We start from the raw sequence: 23,458 nt of genomic DNA, 5'->3' as shown, positions 1-23,458 counted from the left end.
TTCAGCATGTGAAAGTGAAAGAGAAGAATTATAGTAGAAAAAGACTTCAATATTAATCTGTTTCTAACCCACACCTATTAAATCGCATCAGAGGACATATATTAAACCGATGGAGTCACATGAATTACTTTTATGTAGACTTTGTTTGACTTTGTGTCAAAGATCTGGTCACCATTCACTTGCATTGTATTGAAATATTCTTCTAAAAATCTTTCTTTGTGTTCTGCAGAAGGATGAAAGTCATACACATCTGGGACGGCATGAGTGTGAGTAAACGATGAGAGAAATTAACATTTTTAAATATCTCTTTAAGGTCAAGATTATCCTACAACTGAGAACATTCTCTCAAGACTAATGCATTTATAAATGCTTCAGTGATCTTACAGTCAACATCATTGTTTGAAAATAATTGGTTTCGGGAAAAGGATTTTTTCCCTTGGAAAAGCCCAATGAAGTGCAAGTCCAAACATTCTAAAGCTGATGGCCAACAGGGCTTGTTTCCTGGGAAACCCCACAACAGTTTCAGAAACAGAATGATGTCAAGTTTTTGCCACATCCCTTACCAAACAGAAGAGGTTTGATATGCTTGTGGGAGAACAATGAGACCAGTGAGGGGAACAAGGACAGAAACCAGGAATGACAATCAGTCAACAGTCTTTCTACTGTGTACAGAATAGTTCTCAAGGCAGAGTTCCACTAATATTCTCACAGAGATGTAGGCGGTATTTTCTCACATTGTAGACAGAAGCTACCATAATGTTGTGATAAATAGTTCAGACCTAAATAAGCAGATAGTAGAGCAATTCATTCTAGTTTGTTATTGGACACTGCTATGGGTGAACAGGAAGTAAAGCAAAAGTCAGTTAATCGCTTCCCTGACCTTTCACTCGCTCTAAACTGAATCTATCACTCGTGACTTCTTATTGGTCTTGTGTTTACAAAAATATTTAGCAAAAAGCTAAATGAACACTTGTATCACGTTTAAACTGGGAGACCAATATGTTAACTATCTGGCAATTACTGTAGGTCCAATTTCAATAATAATGCCGATTCCAATTGCAAGTCCAGGATTTGTGCATCAACAGATTCTTGCTTTGTTTTTAATTAAACATTTTTTATATACATGTCTGATAGGTAAATACATTTCATTTTTATGTAGCCCATTTTAAAAGCTTACAATTTTCTCTTCATCTCATTCAGATGTGCATTCATATATATATATATATATATATATATATATATATATATATATATATATATATAGTTATCCATCAAGTTAAGTCTACTTTAAAAAACATTTAGACATTTTTTAAAAAGAAAAAAGAAAGAAAAGAAAGAAAAAGAAATTGCTCTTATGCTAAACTGCAAAATAATGTACAATAACCTGACTGTAATTTCTTTAAATACCAATGGCAGAGCACCATAATCATTATACTGCTTGATTTGAAAACAAGATTCCTGAAAGTAAATTTTATAATAAAATGTTTTACCTGAATGCTCAGCAGTGGTTGTGCATTCCGAAGGGATTGACACCATCCACAGCAGACTTCAGCAATCTGTGAGGATTAGGATTGAGGCAGGACTGGGCTAACTGGATTAAATCTTGAAGGACAGTGCTACCCCTCATATGATTAGGCGTACAAACAACGGAGGATGATAATCAGGCATAATCAATTCTCGTTAATACAAGGCAAATGGTTTATATGCTGAATTAGCCAATTTTTGGTTTAGAGTTTGGTTCCAGCTTGATGCTAAAGTGTTGTGGGTGGTTACCAGTGTGTTGCTATGCGATTGCTAAGGTGTTCTGAGTAATTTTAGTGCATTGGTGTATGGTTGCCCAGGTGTTCTGGGTGGTTGCTAGGGTGCTCCTATAGTGTTCTGTGTGGTTGCTAGATATTTTCGTCCTGTGAATATGAATGTAGTCAGATACTATTTAGCAGAGACTGGCCACTTCTCTTAAATTGAATGGGAGAAATTGGAACGCCCAATGGTTTACGGATGTAGAAAGGAAGTCCCGTTTTACAGGTAAAAGAGCAAATCACCTTTTTGATACAGACATTAGCTTTTAATCAACCCGAGAGTGATCCAGTGGAGGATTGGCCATCGGGAACATGGGCATTTTTTGTGGGCCGGCCCGCTGCTGCACAAGTACCCGCCCATCCTACAGGCCAAATAAGCGGACGCCCTGGGCTCCAACATGCCCGTGCAGACCCCTTAACAAAGCGAAAATTCAATAAACTCTTCATGGTAAGACAATACAATGACTTTGATTTTGAAATCATTTACATGTCGAAGAGCATATCTATATATTATATATTATTATATTATAATATAATATATTATTATAATACTTGGTGTTTCCACCACTTTATATTCACTAAGGCAGTAGTTTATTTGCACTTCTAGAAAAAAGTTGAAAGTTGATCTTTAAAAACTTTGAAGAATTGCTGACTTGTCACAGCACCTAAAATACACACTTTCCCTTGTACTTTCATGTACATATTAACCTTACATCTGTATGTTGGGGAAAAAAGTTTTCGGACATGTTGTCTGAGCTATAAATTGAAATAAAAAAAAAACTGAAATTAAAAATCTTAGCACATTTACAGTGGTTTTGTATGTTTAAAATTGATGACAGTTTTTGCACTGGTGGGGCCCATTGTCATGACTAGCAGCCAATAGAAATGTCTTTTTCAACACAAAAAGTTTCAGTTCAGCTGGAAAATGAAATCAATGAGTTGGTGTGTAATGGTGTGGTGTGTTGCAGGCTGGGTTTGGTGGGTCGCTCTGGACCAGAAAGTCCAGTGCCACTTTTTAGTCCCAGACCGCCCGTCGAGAGTGCTTGCACATTAGCTATACAAGCCTGGAAAATTATGTTCTTTTAGCATAATCTGAGGTAAAGAAGCACCATTTATGATTCCAGTGTTGTTACTGCTTATTTGAAATATGTTCATAGATCATAATCTTGAACAACCGTTTTTGAGATTTCGTCGTTCCCCCATTCCAAAGCATTCCAAAGATGGCCATCAGTGGACTGACTTGCTAGAAAGACTTTAGTTTCATGCATTGCTATGTTTTTGCAAAGGTGTTCTGGGTGGTTGCTAGGGTGTTCCTACAATGTTCTGTGTGGTTGCTAGATGTTTGCTTACTGACCCAATTCAAAAGTCTCTATGATATTCTTGCAGTGTTACCAACTCTTCGTCCTGAAAATAAGTGGGACATCTTTATTTTGCCTATTATATGCAGTGTTGGGGAGTAACGGAATACATGTAACGAGAATACGTATTTAAAAGACAAAATATAAGTAACTGTATACTACTACAGTTACAATTTATATAATTGGTAATTAGATTACAGTTACATTCAAAAAGTATTTTGATTACTGAAGAGGTTACTTTTAGAGATGCATTTTATTGTCATTAGTTTCATTGGCTCTTACCAGTAAGGCAAGAGGAATGTAACTGTAACAGAAAATCCTCAAAACCTTTTTAGCTTATTAAACTTCTCTATGCCCTGCACCTGGTGTACTGTATACAATGCTAAGTAACACAGTTTTACAGTGATGCTTTGACTTTTGAGAGCATCTGCATCTGTGTTTGTTGCCTTCAGAAGTTTATGCCTTAGCAATGCCAGGCCTGAGCAGCTAAAAGGCAGGAGATCCAATAATGAGATAAAGGCAGGATTATCTTTGAACCAAAGATGGGCATATACAACTGATCAAGGACAAGCTATTGCCTTACAAACACAAACCACAACCATTAACTGAGAAACCATAAACTGATCTCAGGAAAGCCTCTAAAGTGCATTGCGTATCAGCACCCTCAGACCCATGTTACGTCATCCTCCACGCTTGTGATTGGAGGAAATGCAGAAGAGAACTAATCTAATCCACTAACAAGATAATAGGGGAGAGTGTGAAGAAAAGGGGGAGGTCTCAACTCTCAAGAGGTTTTGGTATATTAAAATTAAGCAATATGAAAGGCTATCCCTTTTTTGTGAATAGTCATTGGCTAAAGGGTGTTGTCCAGCACAATGTGCAGAAGAGTGATGATATTCTAACAGGGTTGGGAGGGTTAATTTTGAAATGTATTCCACTACAGATTACAGATTACATGCTGTAAAATGTAATTTGTAATGTATTCCGTCAGATTACTCAAGGTCAGTAACATATTCTTAATACTTTGGATTTCTTCAGCACTGGTAGATTTTTTCACTTGTTTTGACTATAAAAACTCTGCCAGTACAGTAAGACAAAATACACGTTAAAAATACATTCTCTGAAAAACCTAAATATCTTATGCAGTGTTGTTTCTAAAACAACATAAATCAAATTAATCTTGTTTTAAAGATTTTTTTTTACAGAAAAACAATAGAACAATTATTATCAAGAATATTATTTTTGCCCTTATATCAAAGGTCCTATTAGAAAAAAAATTATTATGATCCAATGTGAATTTTCTTGATAAAAAAAATGTATCATGCCTGGTAACATGTGCATGTAAAATGGCTAGAATTAACATTTTAGCTTAGCCTAAAGCTGACAATTTACACAAGGTTTATTTCTATTTCTTCTGCTCCAAACTTACTTCAATCATTCTTCTCTGTCTGCTCGTATGAATGTAACACATCATAAGAAAGTGTTTCACCGCTGTTCAAATGCACTTTGGATTAAATCATTTATATAAATGTATTTCATCTGAAAGGACTAAATATTAAATTAAACAAATGACAATAAAAAGCAAAGTAATCTCTTCAGTAATCAAAATACTTTTTGAATGTAACTATTCTAATTACCAATGATTTAAATTGTAACTGTAGTAGAATAGTTACTTATATTTTGTATTTTAAATATGTAATCCCGTTACATGTATTTCGTTACTCCCATCCCTATATTCTAAATACAGCAAAGCCTCGATTGCCTTGATTGTGAGTGGTGGTGGCGTAGTGGCTAAAGCACAGGGCTGTTAATCAGAAGGTCACTGGTTCGAACCCCACAGCCACCACCATTGTGCACCATTGTAAAGTTTTCTCACTCTGGCATATTGCAAGAAGGTTTGGTATTATTTTTAAATACTACATCATTATTATTAGCAAGTCTCTTATTATTGTGGCATACCAATTATAAGCAGGACATTTCTAATTATTATGACATTTCAAGTCATTATTACTAAAAAGTTTCTCATTACCTCCTATACTACTGGCAAGATTTCAGAGAACACTTATCCAGCACATCTATATACACAATTAGCACTTTCAGCACAATCTCAGGAAAAGCTTGTTTTACCTAACAATATCATAACATAACTGATATGCTTAGAACAGATATGCATGCTATACACTTTAAATGATTTATTGAACTCAAACTAAAACAAAGGAAGTGTAAAATCAGCAGAGGAAGACCAAAATAAAAAGGATGATTACGTCTGCATACTCCATTTTATTGTGAACAAGCTACATACCAGATAATATCTGTGAAAGCGATACATGCCCTGCATGATTTACTCGATCGTTAATATAAAACAATATAAATGTCAGAAATAAAAATACAAATATGAAATTAATTGAGTTTCTCAACTCTCAAAGCTTTCGTTTGTTAAAAAGTCTAAACTAAATCTGCTGAAATGTTTTTTTTATACCTAAACCTGGAGTGGTTTGCTGGTTGTAGCTGGGTTAAGATGGTCTCCCAGCCTGACCAACTAAAAAGGGCCACAAAACCAGCCAACCGGGCTCTGAGACCAGCAAACCAGCTTAGAATTGTTTAAAGGGATAGTTCACCCAGAAATGAAAATTCTCTCATCGTTTACTCACCCTCATGTGATCCCAGATGTGTATGACTTTCTTCAGCTGAACACAAACAAAGATTTTTAGAAAAATATCTCAAGCTCTGAGTTGCAAGTACAATGCAAGTGACTGGTTGCCAGAACTTTGAAGATCAAAAAAGCACATAAAACAAGCCTAAAAGGAACTCCATACAAAGTGGTTAAATCCATATCTTCAGAAATTTAAGAGTGGGTGAGAAACAGTTCAATATTTAAGTCCTTTCTTACTATAAATCTCCACTTTCCTTTTGCATTCTTCTTTTGTTTTTGGTGATTCGCATTATTTGTGCATATTGCCACCTACTGGGCAGACAGAAGAATTTATAGTAAAAAAGGAATAAAATATTGATCCGTTTCCTCTCCCACACCTACTACATCGCTTATAGAATACTTTTTTGCTGCCTTTATGTGCTTTTTGGACCTTCAAAGTTCTGGCCACCATTCACTTGCATTGTATGTACATACAGGGCTAGAGAGATATTCTTCTAAAAATCTTCATTTGTGTTCAGCAGAAGAAAGTAAGTCAAACACATCTGGATGGCATGAGGGTGAGTAAATTATGAAAGAATTCGAATTTTTGGGTGCACTATCCCTTTAAGCTGTTTTTGCAGCAGGGAAAATAAAAAACACATTCATTTTAACAGAGATAATACAAAAATGACACAAGTTTAAAATACCAAATGCATTTGCATTTTTGGCTAAAAAAATGTGTGTGACTACTACAAAAAGACTGCAGACTCTGGGCTCATGCTCAGTAAAAATAAAGAAATACACTTCCAACACTGTTCATCATTGATGGTCTGCGTTATTAAGGCACATATACAGCCTTCCAAGGCACTGATGGACAGGATCCCAAGGCCAAGAATGTCTTTCATAAACAAAGACTCCATGGTTGGGGGAGACTGGGGCTGGTAGTACAGCAGGGAAACAAAGAAAAGTCCCATAGGAAGAAAAACATTGGATGGGTACTGTACACTATATGTAGGTCACGGTGACAGGCCACTATATGTAGGCCACGCCTCACTTTTATTCCTCCTCATCCTTTTTGGCACGCTCCATGGAACTCAGGGAGAGGAAATGCTGGCAGGCAAAAGCCCCCATCCCCCTCTTTTTTCTCTTCATAAAATACAAAATCAGCAACATCTGTGTAATGCAAGCCAGGCCAGGCTCCATGGGAAAGAGACTGTAAACCCTCCTAAAAGTGTGCAAGACAATTTATAACTGACTTTTATTTTAACCCTGTGCTTTTGCAACACCTTGTCACAGAGTTTGTGGTTTCCTCTATTAATGAGGCCGGTTAATAGAAGATGTGCAGAAATTTGCTGTTCTAAGCTGTTTTTTTGTGTTTTTTTTATACATCCAGCGTTTCCCACAGTGTACAAACAAAAATGTCTAGGCTCAACAGGAAATCACACATAACATACAACAAACTCACTCACAGAGAAGAACCACAACATAAAATGACCACTTAACAAATCAGAATCATCTACCAAACGTGCAAATTCTCTGATCAGAACAGGGTTCTGATTGGATGAGCACCATAAACAATCAAACGACAAAGGTGTTTGTCTCGTAGAAGACATATGTGCATAAACATCAGCTATATGTAGTGAAAGTGGCTCTGTTTTTAAAACTTAGTGAGCATCTTTGTTGTCTACTGCCTACATAGACGGCCTCCTTACTGAAGGCAGCATCCTTACTGAAATGGAACTTCACAAGAGATTGATTTGAAATATTCTTCAAATGCAGCAACTACATGCACAACACAAACTACGTCCACAATTTTGAAAACATTGATTTTTCTATGTTTACGCCTATCATCCACACTAGAATGCAGTTTTTCTCAACCGAAAATTGCTCTCCAAAACTGCATACTATGGAAATGACGGCGTTAGGAAACTGAAAACGGAGGGTTCAAACTTAAATGTTTAGTGTGGATGTTGCATGCTTACAGCTGATTCCAATTGGGTTTGGAGTTAGCATGTAGCTAAGCTAGCAACGTTATACTCTAATTCGCACAAAAATAAATGGCACACACAAATATGAAATAAAATAAACTATTTTTAATAATATTGAACTATTTTTAGTGATACTTTTTGTTATTGAATATATATATATACTTATAATTGGCCATTTCTTATGACACTTTCAAATGTTTTCACTCGGTATGTTTACATGAGCTGTTATAATTGAGCTACAGCAGGTTTTGCGCAGTCTAGCTATAGTCCATGTCTGTCCAAGTATACATGACACAAAGCGTAATTGAATACTTGAATGAAAGACATCAGCAGAGGAATTGTTTCTTTCAAGCCACGAATGTTCTGAAACGTAAAGCAATGGCGAAGCTTATTGTGGAATATCTAGGTCTGTTAATCCGACTTAGCAAAAACTGGACTTGTAAGATTGCAGTCGGACTAAAGCGTTAATGTGAAATTATAAAAATATGAATGACTGTTTTAGTCCGATTGAAATCAAACTTGTAAAGTGCATGTAAACATACTGACTGATCGTTGCAATGGGATTGTGTTTTCCACCAAGTATGCATGCAATGCTGCCTTAGATATTGGCTAAATGAGACATCTTAAAAGGCAGCATAACACTGCGAACTACTCAAATAGCCTTCAAGTTAGGAGTGTGCATGCAATGCATAAAAATACTGTCTCTGTAGGAAGCTCACTCTGTTTTGGAACAGAGCAAATATCTGTTAGTGAGCATCAGACCCACTCCTGCAGGGACCTTTTGCAGTGAACTAACACTTTGGGTGTCTGTTTTCTCTGAAGAGTGGTAATAATGACATAGATCACTCCCAAAATGCATAGCACCAGGACCAAAGGCACTGTCACCAAGATGAGGGTCGTAATGTGTTCATTTTCATTCACCCTTTGAACAACGTCCACCTCCTTTTTCTCCTCTTTTTCATCATTATTATTATTTCCATCATCTTCGTCCTCAACAGCAACGTCCTCATCATCATCATTTTTGTAGTCATCAGGGTTCTGATTCTTGTCTGTAGTCTCTGGCCACCTGTGGCCAGGCTTTACATCTGTGTCTGCATCAGCATCAAAGTGCACCCGGCAGCCCATGAAATCGTTTAAAACAGATCTAGGGTATCCAGAATCTACTTTTTTTAGTTTGTTATCGTACCTCCAGTATTTGGTGCCTTGGTAGAAGTAAGTGTACACTGTGTAAAAAGAGTTGGATAAAATGCATATTACTGTTAGTAATTTAAGATTAGATTTCCTGAAAGAAAATAGCCGCGCTTGCAAGGCAGCAAAATATTAGTTAACGTTTTAGGTAAGCTTAGGTTCTAGGCTCTGGGCAAATTAATGAAATGCCGCATTAGAGCCACTTAGATGTTGTCATGACATTCAGTGCATGTCTTCTTTTCTTAAAGGAAAAGTTCGAATTTTTCTGCAGAACACAAACAAAGATTCTTAGAAGAATATCTCAGATCTGTTGGTCCATAAAATGCAAGCGAATCGTGGCAAGAAATGTAAATGTTCAAAAAGCAAATAAAGGCAGCATAAAAGTAATCCACACAACTCCAGTGGTTAAATTGCAGCATCAGGACCCACACCAGCCGACTTCATGACAGCTTCTTCCCCCAAGCAATCAGACTTTTGAACACTTGATCTCTCACGATCAATAATCAGCACTGCACTTTATTAATCTATTATCTCACACTGAACTGTCATAATTATATTCTCCACAATACAACTACTGAATATATATATATATATATATATATATATATATATATATATATATATATATATATATATATATATATATATACTCTTTATTTTTATTGTATGTGTATTCTAAATTGTGTGTATTGTTTACTGTACATTATATATTATTATTGTGTTGTGCAAGTATGTGTACATTTGATATGTAAATTGTGTTATGTTGTAATATGTTGTTTATTGTAATTGGTATATGTCTCATCACTGTCATGACTGCTATGTTGCTCAGAACTGCACACAAGACTTTCACCTACTGTTGCACTTGTGTACATGGTAGTGTGACAAAGTGATTTGATTAAATGTATATCTTTATAAGCAATATGCTATGTGTGGGTGAGAAACGGATCAATATTGAAGTTCTTTTTTTTACTATAAATTCTCCTCCCTGCCCAGTAGGTGGCAGTATGTAAGAAGAATGTGAATCGGCAAAAACAAAAGAAGAACAATGTGGAAGTGAAAGTGGAGATTTATAGTAAAAAAGGACTTAAATATTGATCTGTTTCTCACCCACTCCTATCATATCACTTCTGAAGATATAGATTTAACCACTGGAGTCATCTGGATTACTTTTATGCTGCTTTAATCTGCTTTTTGGACCTTCAATGTTCTGGCCACCATTAATTTCCACTGTATGGACCTACAGAGCTGAGATATTCTTCTAAAAATCTTTGTTTTCAGCAGAAGGAATAAAGTCATACACATCTGGGATGGCATTAGGGTGAGTAAATGATGCGAGAATTTTAGTTTATGGGTGAACTATGCCTTTAAGCCTGTGCACTAGAAAAAACGCAGCATTTGTGCCCATGAAGTGTAAAGGCTGACATCTTTGCACATTGAGCTGCTGTTCTCTGTGTGTCTTGCACAATAAGCGCCTCACTGTAAGACCATGTGAAGTCTAAAATAATCATCAAGTATTCAAATATGTGTTAGACAGAAGACTAATTGAAATTCTTATGCAAACGTTACAATGATATCATTGTTACATTTTGAATTCTGAACATTCTACCAATGTAAGAAAATGGAAAATTTTCAATATGTAATCTTACATTTCTTAAGTACAGTAAATATCTATTTATTTACAAAAATAAATAGATAGCACACCTAAGACTGATAACTACAAAAAGTTAGGTTCAGACTGAATCAATTCATTGCATAAATTTGCGCATAAAAATCAAAATAAATTCGCCTTGCAAGCACATTAATAATAAATAGACTAGTGACTAAGGCGTGACAAAATGATCCGACTGATTCTAAAAAAATTAGTGGAAATAGAAATTTCTGGTAATTGTAGTAATCACCAAACTTTTAATTACACAAGATTCTAGCCAATCGTAAGTAATCACCAAATACTACAGCTATAATAAGACATGGCAAAGGCGATCGTGAACAAAACCGTGAAATTAGAAGTGAGAGCAGAACACTTTCAAGTCAAAGGTCTTATTGCGCCCCAGATTTTCAGCGATGAGGTCACTCTTTCCCACTCAGCTTTGGATTAATGGATTTTTTTCCCTTTTCCTTGCATTCAGCTTTGATATTTTCTTGGGCACCTGTCCCCTTTGCCTCACTTACCTCCATCATCGCTGAGGAAGGCCCCTTTCAGGGAGCCAGGAATGGCGCCCCAAACGCTCACTGGTTTGGGGTAATCTTTATCCACGGCACGGGATTCTTCACTAAATCGCCAATATCTACAAGATAAAACCAGCAATAGGAAAAAAAATTGACAGTTAAAAATTCCATCTCCTGTGCTAATGCAGTAAAGGTATATTACACACAAAAAAACTATAATTTTGTCATGAAATATTTTCAGCGAAATACAAATTTTGGTCTGGTCCTTACAGAAAGCTATTGTATGGTTTTAGAACATATGGAATATAGTACATATTCGGGACTACTCGGGAGTCGGGACTACTTTTTTGGTAATTTGTCCAATAAAATAATATGAAATTAAAAAAGGCATTTACAAAAAAACATCCAGGACACACACTACAGTATGATATAATTGTAATTTTTTTTAATGTTTTTTGCATTACGCTAATGAGATTTAGTGAGAAAATGTGCTTGATTTTTATTTAAATAAATAATGTTAATGTGTAAAAAAATCTTAACATAAATTTTCTTTATGCAATATATATATATATATTTATTTTTTTTTTTTTTTCATACATCCGATTGTTCTTCTAAATAAATCTTTCTGTGTTCCACAGAAGAAGAAATCATACAGTGTTTGAGTGATGAGAAGGTGAATAGATGACAGAATTCTCCTTATTAGGTGAACTATCCACAGCAAACTGTTCTCTAAAGATAAACAGTTTAAAGTGAATGTTATTTTATGCTGTTGACTGCTTACTCTCTACTAGACACATCTGGCCATTTCCACCAAGGCCTCAGCATGTTTACCTGTCTCCTCTGAAGAAGTAGGTAAAACCAGATGGTTCCCACCACACTGCAGTGTCCACTCTGTCAGGCATGCCCTGACCATAACGAAACAAGTCCTGTGGGTATCCAGGCTCCACATCTGCCTCTCTGAAAAGCCAGTATTTACTTCCTGCAGGAGCAATACAGAACACAGAGGATGGACAAAAGCCACATTAGAGGGGAAAACATAAATGGCAGGGGTTGCATGACTGAGAGATGATATCATACAGCCTTCTGTTCACTTACAGAGATTGCACAGAAGATACACTGTGCAGCATAAAATCATAGTTCCCATCAAACAAATGCAAAAGTGAAATCTGAAAAAACAAAAACTGTGGTTGATCACTTTATATGTTGGTCAGACTGTCTCTTCTTGTCTAAGTAGGTGGTACTTGGCCAGAATAAGATGAAATGTAGACCAGACCTTTTACAATTTAGACAAAGGTTTGGCTACGAGAGACTAACGCTCATCCCACTACACCATCCCTACTTCAAATGCTCCAGGTTTCTTCTCTCAAAATAAATCCAGATCAGTCAGCATCTGGGGCCGAAGCTGACGCAATGCAGGCTGAGTCCTACGATGCTGCCAGGTTTTCCTTCCCCCACATTTCTGAGTGCTTTACGGGTGACATAATTTGACTTCTAAAATGCTGTTACAGCAACGGCAACAGATGTTTAAAGGAGAAGTAGATTGATATCTCGGAAATATTACATTAATTTGACTTTGTCACTTTTGGAGATGACATAACCTATCATCTGATACTAAGACTATTTACATCCCTGCCTTTTGGATGACAATAATAATGAGTTTAAGATGCTTTTGTGCAGACTTAATAGACGTTTCTTTGGCTACTGGAATTACTTCAGAATGCAGACCTTTAAAGAATACAAATTTTCCATCGTGTCGTTCATATGCAGCATCTATGTCTTCAGGAAGCCCCATCCAGAAGAAGGAGATGGGCATTGGGTAATTATCCAGAACCCGGTTCCTCCGAACCCTCCAGAACCAACGACCCTACCAAAGAAAAACAACTTGAGAACTCTTTATTTGATCATAACACACCACAGAAAGCCTGGGAGATTTATGCTTAGCTGGACAGCCACATTTTTAAACACACACACACACAAAAAAATCTAAATTGTAATAAAGAAATTACAAGACAGTTCAGCAAACTAGGGATAAAGTTGCATTCAAATTAGTATGAAAAACTTTAAAGATAATTTAAAATGCAAATAAAAAAAACATGAGTGCATCTTGCCCATGCAATAGTCGCCATCACTGATGCTCGGGTGCTAGGGTTGTTGCCAAGGTGTTGTTATGCAATTGCTATGGTTTTTTATTTTATTTTTGTTATCCCCTTTTTTTCCCCAATTTGGAATGCCCAATTCCCACAACTTAGTAGGTCCTCATGGTGCCTCTATCCGGGTGGAGGAGGACAAGTCTCAGTTGCCTCCGCTTCTGAGACAGTCAGTCCGTGCATCTTATCACGTGGCTTGTCATGCATGACACCATGGAGACCCCCAGCATGTGGAGGCTCATGCTACTCTCCGCAATCCATGCACAACTTACCACATGCCCCACTGAGAGCAAGAGCCACTAATCGCGACCATGAGGAGGTTACCCAATGTGACGCTACCCTCCCAACAATTGGACCAATTTGGTTGTTTAGGAGACCTGGCTGAATTCACTCAGCTAACCCTGGATTCACGACTTCAGGGGTGGTAGTCAGCATCAATATAATTGGTAGTGAGGTAGTGAGCAACCCAGGACCCCATTTGCTAAGGTTTTTGAGAATGTACTGGCCACAAAAAAAGCCAGTCAAAAAGAGCCCAACCCCAAGTTGCTATGATATTCTGGTCTCTAGATATGGCTGAGGTCATATGGGATATTTTGTATCATTTGTTTTTCTGCCAAGTGAAAAATCACACAACCGGTGACTTAAAACAGTAATAAACACCCCTCTACTTAACAAGCCACACAATTTGAGGTATCATTCCTGTCTAATGGTATGAGCAGTTGTAAAAGAGATACTTTCCTTAGCAAGAACCACTAGTAACTAAATGGTTTAATATAACAGCATTTACTGAAGGTCCTAACCTTGAACACAAACATCTCTCCTCTCAGTACGGTGACTGTGTCAAAGTTCCCCTCACAGATGTCAGGTGCATCCTGATCCGTGCGTGCTGTCGGCTGGGGTCTGTGGGTCCTCCTGGTTGGGTTGACTGGAGGCACCCAGGGCTTGGTGGGTTGCAGTGATGGTTTGGTTGTTCTTGGATTGGCCATCGTGGTGGTGGGCTCTGGCTCAGCAGTGGTTGTAAACATGGTTGTGGTAGGAAGTACCTGAGTGGTCACAATCTCTGGAGGTCCTATACATACAAACGCACACATTTTCACACTTGCCCCTTTTCACAGCACATATTCTCACACTCATACACACAGAGCATGCCACACTTTTTCCATCGAACACCAGCTGTGGAAGCCCAAGTGGCTCATAGAGTCAGCACAGCAGTGGAAGACATTTCAATGGAGAAAACAGAGTCAACCGAAGATACATACACTGTGAAATGAAGTTTAGACTGACAGTTTTCCATTAGGGCAGAACTGAATGCAGCTAAATTGAAGACAAAGTTGTAAAACAACTGATTATGGATGACAGCTGTATCGTAAATGTGGCAAATTGGTCAGAAAATAACCGATGTCCTCTACAGTTGTACCAGAAACACATTTTCCACTGTGAAAGTATCATTTGGACTGTTGTATAAATGGGTGTTCACAATGACTGTGACTACATTGGTGGATGTCGCCAAGTTGCTGTACTGTACCTATTTGACATCTTCCTTCTGCTTTTTCACTGCAAAATCAAGTGTTAATGCTCCTTAAAGTTAACATATCACAACATATGGTGTTCACAACATATTTTACCCGGTAATATGATGTTTAACTTTCGTAATGTATTCAACAAGACAAAATGTAGGGTGGGACTTGATTTTATACACCGGGAATTGTTTGGATAATGAAAAAAAAACATGCAGCTGGAAAATAGGGGTTGAAAAATAAGAGGGCTTGGAATGGTGACATCATCCATTAAGAAAAATTGTGCAGCAAGTAATTTTTTGAAATTCTTCTTTGGAATAATGCACAGAATAGAAATAAATAGGGTTAATGTTGACTTTAAGACTTATGAAAGGATATATTGCATTTATAGTGTTTCTTTGTTTCTGTTAATATATAAAATGCAATATAAATGTTCTATTGCGCTATTGTTACACAGATATTTTGAGTGCTAATATAAACTTCCAGATGAAATATCAGCTGAATTGACTGACAGTATCCAAAAAAATCACTTATTTAAGTTAACTGAAACAGGAATGTCCCGGTCTACTTACCATAGACCTGGTGAATGCCATTTATGTCATCCTCAGCCAATGAGAAGCTTTCTGTGTCCATCCACTGGTAGAATGGCGCCATGATGGCAGTTGGATCATTGGAATGCTCCAACCCCAAAGCATGGCCCAACTCATGAACTGCCACCAGAAACAAGTCAACACCTACAATCACAAACAGCAATCCAAGTTAATAAACCATACACGGATTTCAAACAGTTTCCCTGAACAAACCCTCAGTCTTCTATTGGTCAACCAAACAGATAGTCCTGCCCCTAACTCAACCAGATGTGTTGAACTTAATGGGTTGCTCAAACAAAGAGAGCAACGTTTTGATTGCTTAATAATGTTTACACTTTTTGGGGAAATCAACCTAAGGCTTATTACAGTTATCTCGGCATAGTAAACTGAAATACACACTTCAACATTCACATCACAAGGTTCTCTTTTGAAAAGTAACTAACCCAATATAGGGAGAAAACAAAGTGACTTTGAGTACAGAAAAAAAACAAGCTAATTGTTCACACCTGAGCCATCCCGTTGGTTTAGGGTCCATGGCTCGTCTATGTCAAAATGTATGTCTCCACCCATTCCGGGACCAGGGAAAAAAGCATGAGCCAGAGAGCCTCCTTCCCCATCGAACAGAGACATATCACCATGGTATCCAGAGGCAAACATTAGTATAATGTCAGGCCCTTTGCTTCCATTCTTTATCTCATGGTACGGGACCTCCACAAACTGCAGAGGCATTACCTTCTCCCAAACATTGAAGGCCCTGCGAATAGCCTTGAGAGTTAGCTCCTGGCCAACTTTAGGCGAGTGGTTCTGAATGCTGAAAAAGGAAGGGGAAAAAGGAAAAAGAAAGGGTTTATTTGGTCATCCAAATAGGCGCACATTGCAGTCTAGAGGGATTAATGCCGGTCGGTGCTCTCTTGCATTTGGCTAGATATATAGAGCAGAGAGTCTTTTTTTTACCATTCCCTCAGTGAAATCTGCTGACGGTGAAATGTTTACCTCAGTCATTGATATTAATAATGCCTTTAAAGAGTTATATCTTGATCTTTATAGTTCCACATTTTCGTCTACTTATGAAGATATTAGAAACTTTGTGGAACCATTTGAAATCCCTAAATTTACGACTGAACAAAAAACTCTTGATTCTGAGATAAACCTGTCTACTGTCAGGGCTTCGAGGCCAGATGGCTTTGCCGGTGAATTTTTTAGATCTTATGAAACAGAACTGGCTCCACTTTTGTTAGAGGTTCATATGGAATCTTTAAAGAATGGAAAGCTTCCTACAACCATGACACAAGCCCGGATCATTCTGATTCTTAAAAAAGGACAAAGATCCAAGTGAGTGTAAAAGTTACCATCCAATTTCCCTGATCCAGCTAGACATAAAATGTATTTTAAAAATCCTGGCTAACAGATTAAGTTATGACATCTATTATACATATAGATCAGATGGGGTTTATTTGGGGTCGCAGTTCTTCTGACAACATTAGGCGTCTCATCAATAATATGTGGTCAGTGGTGATTGATGAGACTCCGGTTGAGGCCATCACACTTGACGCCGAAAAGGTGTTTGATATGGCAGAATGGGATTATCTTTTTAAGATTTTGGAAATATATGGGTTCGGAAATACTTTTATTGGATGGATTAAGTTACTTTATAGACACCCTGTAGTGGCGGTACAAACAAATGTATTAATTTCAGATTATTTTACTCTGGATAGGGGCACCCGGCAAGGTTGCCCTCTTTCCACTATAATTGTTCTGTCTTGCCCTGGAACCATTAGCAGCATATAAGAAATGAGGATGATTTTTCATAAGCTTTTACTTTACGCAGATTATATTTTATTATTCTTCTCGGACCCACTAGATCTATGCCTTGCCTGCACAGAATTATTAATTCCTTTAGCGTTGGCTCTGACTGCATTCTACCCAGTAACGGATTTTCAACTGGGTGTCTTTCAATGGCCCAAACAGGGCATTAAGTATTACAAATTTATGTGATTAATTTTGACCCTTCAATAAAAAGGTTTGAGTGATGTGGGCAGGTGGGCTTCATTACATTTATCGATGATTGGAATGGTTAAGGTTATTAAAATAATTTGTATTTCAAAAATTAAACTACCTACTACAATCTCTCCCTGAAGATGTCCCTCTCTCTTATTTCAAGCAATTTGATAGCATAGCAAAGTCCTTCATTTGGAATGGAAAGCATCCTAGGTTACATTTCAATAAGTTACATAGGCCAGATGAAAAAGGTGGGCTAGGCCTACCAAAGATATTTTTTTTTTTAATTATGCATTCGGTCTCAGACATTTGGCTCATTGGTCACTTCCACCTGAGAGAGACCCTCCCTGGTTTGGAATTGAACAGAAATTTCTTGTCCCTATTTTACTATTACAAAACCTTTCTATTAAACTAAACAAAAGTGTCCAGAGTGTTGTCAGACATTTATTTAAATGTTGCCTCGATCATATGGCTAAACCCTAAGTTGCGTATTGGTGTTGGTGAGTACCCTTTCTGCTGATCGGAGAGGATTGTGAGGGGTGTTAATATGCTTGGTGACCTATATGAGTGGTGGGTTGAGATTGTTTGAAAATTTGGTCCAACATTTGAGGATTCCTATATCTCAGTTCTTCAGGTAATTACAGCTGCGCCACCTGCTATTTTTTGGGAGTAGCATACACCCGCCTAAAATGGCAGATAGTCCAAGTGTTGATTACTGCTTTTGGAAAAGGTCATGAGGCATCAGTGTATTACTCCATGTTAATTCAGAGTCTGGGGATTGAGCTTTAACTTCTATCAAGAGATTATGGGAGAAAGATTTAAGCTTGGTATTGGATGAGGGTGTGTGGGCTAGGATTCAAAAAAACTTTAAGTCTACATCTAGAGATTCAAGGGTGCGTCTGATGCAATTTAAGATTTTGAATCGATTATATTGGACACCCTCTAGATTGTATAGGCTTGGTCTTTAAAGACACACCTGCTGGCGATGCCAATCAGAAGACAGGGACACAACCCATGTTTTTGGGGATGTGTTAAGATTAAGAGGAATTTTGGTTGAAGATTAAAAGATTTATGTGTGACGTGTTGGACACACAGTTTTAATTTTGCCCCAGACTCTGCATTTTGGGTGATGTGAGGTCATTAATTTTGGGGATAGCCACTTGAAAGGTTAGGTCCTGGCTGGAGTTATGGTGGCCTGGTGAATAATTCTCAGGGGGTGGAAGATGGCTGGGGCACCCTCGTGTTGGGAGTGGTGCGGGGACATGGGTGAGGTTGCGGCATTTGAGGCGGCGATCCATAGAATGTTGGGAAAGTGGGATTTGTTTAATAGGAAGTGGGGTGGATATTTAATTTTTTTTTGATTCCATATTTTATGTTGTGTTTATTGGTTTTTATGGATGGAATCAATATAAATGTTAATAACAAAAACAAAAAGTCAAGAGAGATACAGGAAAGTGGTGGAGAAAGATTGGGAAATCCCGCAGTGGATGACAATTGTATCATAAATAAAGCAAAGCTTAAATAAATTGGCCAGATAATAACTGATCTCCTCCAATGTGAGAAATTGCAGTTTGCCACATAGCCACACATATTCTACCTTGAAAGTGTCATCTAGACTATTATATAAGACTTAACTTATAGGGTATTTCTGTGAACATTGCTATTTTGTTTCTATTAAGAAGTAAAATTCAATATAAAAGTTTGTATTATTGAGTGCCAAATAGTTCGAAACTTGATGTAGGCTGGATTTAAAGAAATATTCCGGGCTCAATGCAAGTTACATCACAAGTCATTTTGGTAATCAATATTATGCCAGAAATGATGTCGATTGAGATTCTTGTATTAAATCCATAATATTCTTTTGAACCTATAACCACATGCACAACCCACTGCACCATAGCTGTCTAAATTGCTTTGCAATATATTGAGTTTAATTTACCTGTAAGTGAGCTTATCCTGATCCCACTTGTGGCCAGTAAGGGCAAAACGCTTGCGACGTGAACCTCCATCGGCTGTCTCCTCAAAACGATCGGGTACTCCACAGCGAGGTCTTTTCATAGCTCTGAAAATACAGAGATCTTAGCATGTCTGGAGACCCCAAATGTCAAAAGCTCATGAGAAAACTACTACTGTCATAAACTACTGGTGCCTAAGAGCATTTTTGACTTCAGTGTCAGTGACTATCCCATGAGACTGCATTTGGGTAACTGTTAATCTTAAGCATCTCTAAAAAATTTAGAAATTGCCCATGAGATATTTCACATGTGTATAAATGATTAAAGGTTTTGCATGAAGGTACTGAAATAATCTAGTCTGTTTACTTTTACAAGAAGAGTGGTTATAATTGGTGCTTCACAAAGCCATCAACACTGTTACTTTAACTCATACTTAGGGTTAGGGACACTTCAAATAATGTTATATGGTAGCGTTAAAATAAAATGTAATATCTTTCCGTTAACATACTATCATCACTGAACCATTACTGCAATGCATAAGCTATGGGTGACCCAGTTACACAACTGTTGGACAGTCACTAATCAGTTTTTTCCATTCCCTCACAGTTAACTTCAAAGTATACATTCATTACTCCTCTCAAACAAAACAGATTGAGCTCTCGTTGTTGTTTAATATGCAGTTCAATGAGAGAGTGCACCAGAGGAAATCATACTTTAGAGTGGCCACATCCACTTGTCCGGTGACCTCCAGGCCATAGAAGTGCTGCATGTCCTTGATGGCACTGGAAAGAATCTGGGCTGACTGCATGGTGGACATCTGTCTGCTAGCCTGGGACAGGTAGCCATACATTCTCAGCCATGACTTCAAGAGACAACAGAGACACAAAAGAGGTTTAAAATGGAAAGTTGACAATGAACTGAAAGGACTACTGAGTAGTATGATAAAAAATAAGACACAAATACAGGCCCCCATCTTGTTATGGGCAGAATAACTGCTTTGTCTCCAAATAACCTTAAAAGAATATTCCAGGTTCAATACAAGCTAAACTCATCAGAATTTGTGGCATTATGTTGATTTTTTTTTTTTTTTTTTAAAAGCACAAATCTGGGATACAGTAAGGCACTTACAATGGAAGTGAATGCGGCCAATTTTTGAAGGGTTTAAATGCAGAAATATGAAGCTTATAATGTAAAAAAAAAAACACTTCAATTATTCTGTTAAAACTCATATATATTATTTGAGCTGTACATTTTTTTCTAATATTTTTTTATGACCATTTTAGAATTTGGGTTTATGGCTGTTGTCATAGCAAAGAAGTTGTAAAATTGGATATAAATTTGCACAGAAATAGTTAAGTGATTTTATCACACTAAAAATTATGTTAACACACATATTGTTTAAGTCTTGTGGCTATACTTTTGCAACAGTCAGTATTTTAACATTTATGAATTGGCCCCAATTAGTAAACATTATACCACAAATTCTGTCAAATGAGCTTAAATTGTTTTGAACCTGGAATATTCCTTTAATAATGCATTGGTAAATGTTATTGAGATCTAGAACCAGATAAGCCCTAAACTACATACTATAAATTCTGCCTAAAAACAAAGGCAAACCATATCTAAGAAAGATAAAACATCATTTGTGCACCAGAAACAAGTCTTGAATGTTAAGATTATGAACTTATAAACAGGAATCAGCTGCTGGATGTGTTCCCAGATGAGTGAGTACAGATGTGAGAGACAACTGCCGATGTGGATATGGAAACATTCACCAGATTTACAAGTAAACAATGAAAAACAAATGAGTGAAAACAATTATAATCAACCCACTAACTGTTCCCTTAAGATACTGGCCAACATGAGGGAGAAGTTTAGTAACAATAACATTTTCCATTTCTTTTATTTCCCATTTTATTTACCTCACTTTCATTTACTCTATTTACAGACTTTTTTTTTCCCCCTAAGTAGGGTAGACCAAGTTCAGTTGAAACAGTGAATATTTCCATTCTAATGCAAGTTTGAACTTTCAGTATGCATATTCACATTTGCATCTTCTATGCATGGAAAATTTGAAGAACTTATTCCACATTGATGAGCAATTATTAGAGAACATCAGTTTTGGGAGATAGTTTATTATTTTCCAACTCCTATTTTATAGTGAATAAATCATTATCCCTGACTGACCATGAAAGGAAATTTTGCTTGTTGTAATTATTGATTTGTCTACTTACATTTAATGTATTTTGGGACATCCTAGGATGTAAGGTCAATGAAAATTTCAGTCAAACATGTAAGATGATCAGCGGGGGACAGATTTAACAATGCGTTACAACTATAACCGTGCCATAAGAAACATGGTTGCAAATGCTTTTAGAGTTTGGCTGGCTTTTACTTAGCTAGATAGACGCAGTGTAAATGATTTTCTGAAGTAGATTTAGTCCAAAAATATGATTGTATATGTGTATTTTTCTTTGCATGTTTGTGTATGTCACAGGATGCCTCATTTCAGTGTTAGGAAAACTAAGAGTAATTCCAGCTGTAATATTTATAATAATAATGCAAGCATTAGAAATATTTGAAAAGAGACTACAATGAATAATTATATTTCACCAAGTTAGGTAAAATGCCTTTAGGAAATTACAACTGTACCTGATATGGGGACAGTTGTAACAAAAGCACTTCTTGTCTTCAAACACTAGAAAATTTTCCTTGTAGAAAATAGAACAATGCATGCAGGTTTTTGGCATTTATTTTGTTCGTAGACAGATAAAGTTATCTCATGTAAAAAAAAACAAATACAGCAAAAATAGTTAAAACTATAGGCCTACTCTGTCCATACTAGCCTGTTCTATAAAAATACAAAGTACAGTAATATCTATATAGCTAATTAAATGCACTAGGTAAATATTTATGTTTTTCGTCTAGCCTAAAATACTTTTTTTTTTCCCCTCCCAAAGCTTAAGAAAACATAAATCTTTGACCATACATAGCATTGTTTCAATATAAATATATTTTGTTTCACGTGAATCAACTTGCACTTTAAAGAACATTCACACAATGGCTTTTCGAGGACCCTACAAACCTCTGCACTGAAAGCGTCGTCTTCTGCAGCTGTTCCAGCAATATTTACAAACAGCAGGATGAAAATCGCGGTCAGGGCTCTCAGTGACCGGTGAGATCTACTCCTGCGGGCTGACATCTCTCCGCGCAATGTGCGCTCAGCTGCTCGGTTCCAAACACACAAGCTTCTCCAAACTGTCCTTGATAATTTTGCAATCTGAGAGCTTATGTATTTAATCTTTCTTCGTCACAACACAACCATTGTTCTCATTGGAATACAAAGGCACTAAAAACCCACCAACGTAATGTACACGTCTCTAGTTTCGTCCAGTTTGTATTTACATTGTTAGCCGCTAATTAGAAGACAGTTTCGCAATATTGCAACCAAAAGTTTACTTCCCGTCTCCAACGGCGCAAAAGCTTGTAAACTCAGTCCTGGAAAACTATAACGTTGGCCTGACAAGTAGCTATCTACCCACTACATAATGAAGAATATGGCTACTTGTTGATAGTTGCATGATCGTATCGTCTTTGTTGATACCTGCCGCCCGGTTGATACCATCTGGAAGTGGCGAGGACCAGGCGGCGCGTCGACGATTTAAGGCGAAATGATCTTCAAGCTTCCAGAGGACGCCAAATATGAGCATGAAACCTCATGACGATCTGCAGCACGCAGCCGCGCCCGACTCTCTCTCTCTAGTCTACACAATCCTCTTTGTTAGTGTTTTACATAGTTATAACCAATCACTTCAGAATAAATAAAATTAAAAAAAACGAGCAAAAAAAAAAAAAAAGAAAAAGTGTGCAATGTATTGAAATCGCTTTATTTTAATAATGAAACCAGTTCAAAGCGTTAAATGTGATTTGTTCCATTTTTAATCCCCACTGCCACCTGTTGTTCATATTCAGTACTGTAAATAAGATTCTTATGGAAACAAAAATAAAGTAGAAGCCAATTTGATTTATCAATGCCCATCTCAGGACAACACGCTCAAGCTGATGTGAATAATAATAATAAAAAATTCTGGATAAATAAAGACCACTATTTTCTCCAACA

General features: G+C 37.0%; 1 protein-coding gene across 1 annotated transcript; it reads right to left on the bottom strand.

The window, feature by feature from the left end:
* Positions 1 to 5,371: 5,371 nt before the first annotated feature.
* mmp15a (matrix metallopeptidase 15a) lies at positions 5,372 to 23,068 on the bottom strand. The gene is made up of 10 exons (XM_052119519.1): positions 22,424 to 23,068; positions 20,052 to 20,200; positions 19,323 to 19,445; positions 15,892 to 16,196; positions 15,368 to 15,529; positions 14,079 to 14,347; positions 12,857 to 12,995; positions 11,963 to 12,110; positions 11,135 to 11,250; positions 5,372 to 9,000 (listed from the first exon to the last, which is right to left on the bottom strand). The coding sequence occupies exons 1-10, from the start codon at positions 22,538 to 22,540 to the stop codon at positions 8,534 to 8,536; spliced, it is 1,995 nt and encodes a 664-aa protein (XP_051975479.1). The 5' UTR covers positions 22,541 to 23,068; the 3' UTR covers positions 5,372 to 8,533.
* Between the last annotated feature and the right edge of the window lie 390 nt (positions 23,069 to 23,458).

The sequence above is a fragment of the Xyrauchen texanus genome, chromosome 46 (assembly GCF_025860055.1).
Source record: "Xyrauchen texanus isolate HMW12.3.18 chromosome 46, RBS_HiC_50CHRs, whole genome shotgun sequence".
NCBI classification, from domain to species: Eukaryota; Metazoa; Chordata; class Actinopteri; order Cypriniformes; family Catostomidae; genus Xyrauchen; species Xyrauchen texanus.
Note: the sequence above shows the minus strand (reverse complement) of the source record. Positions and strands in the feature narration are given on the sequence as shown.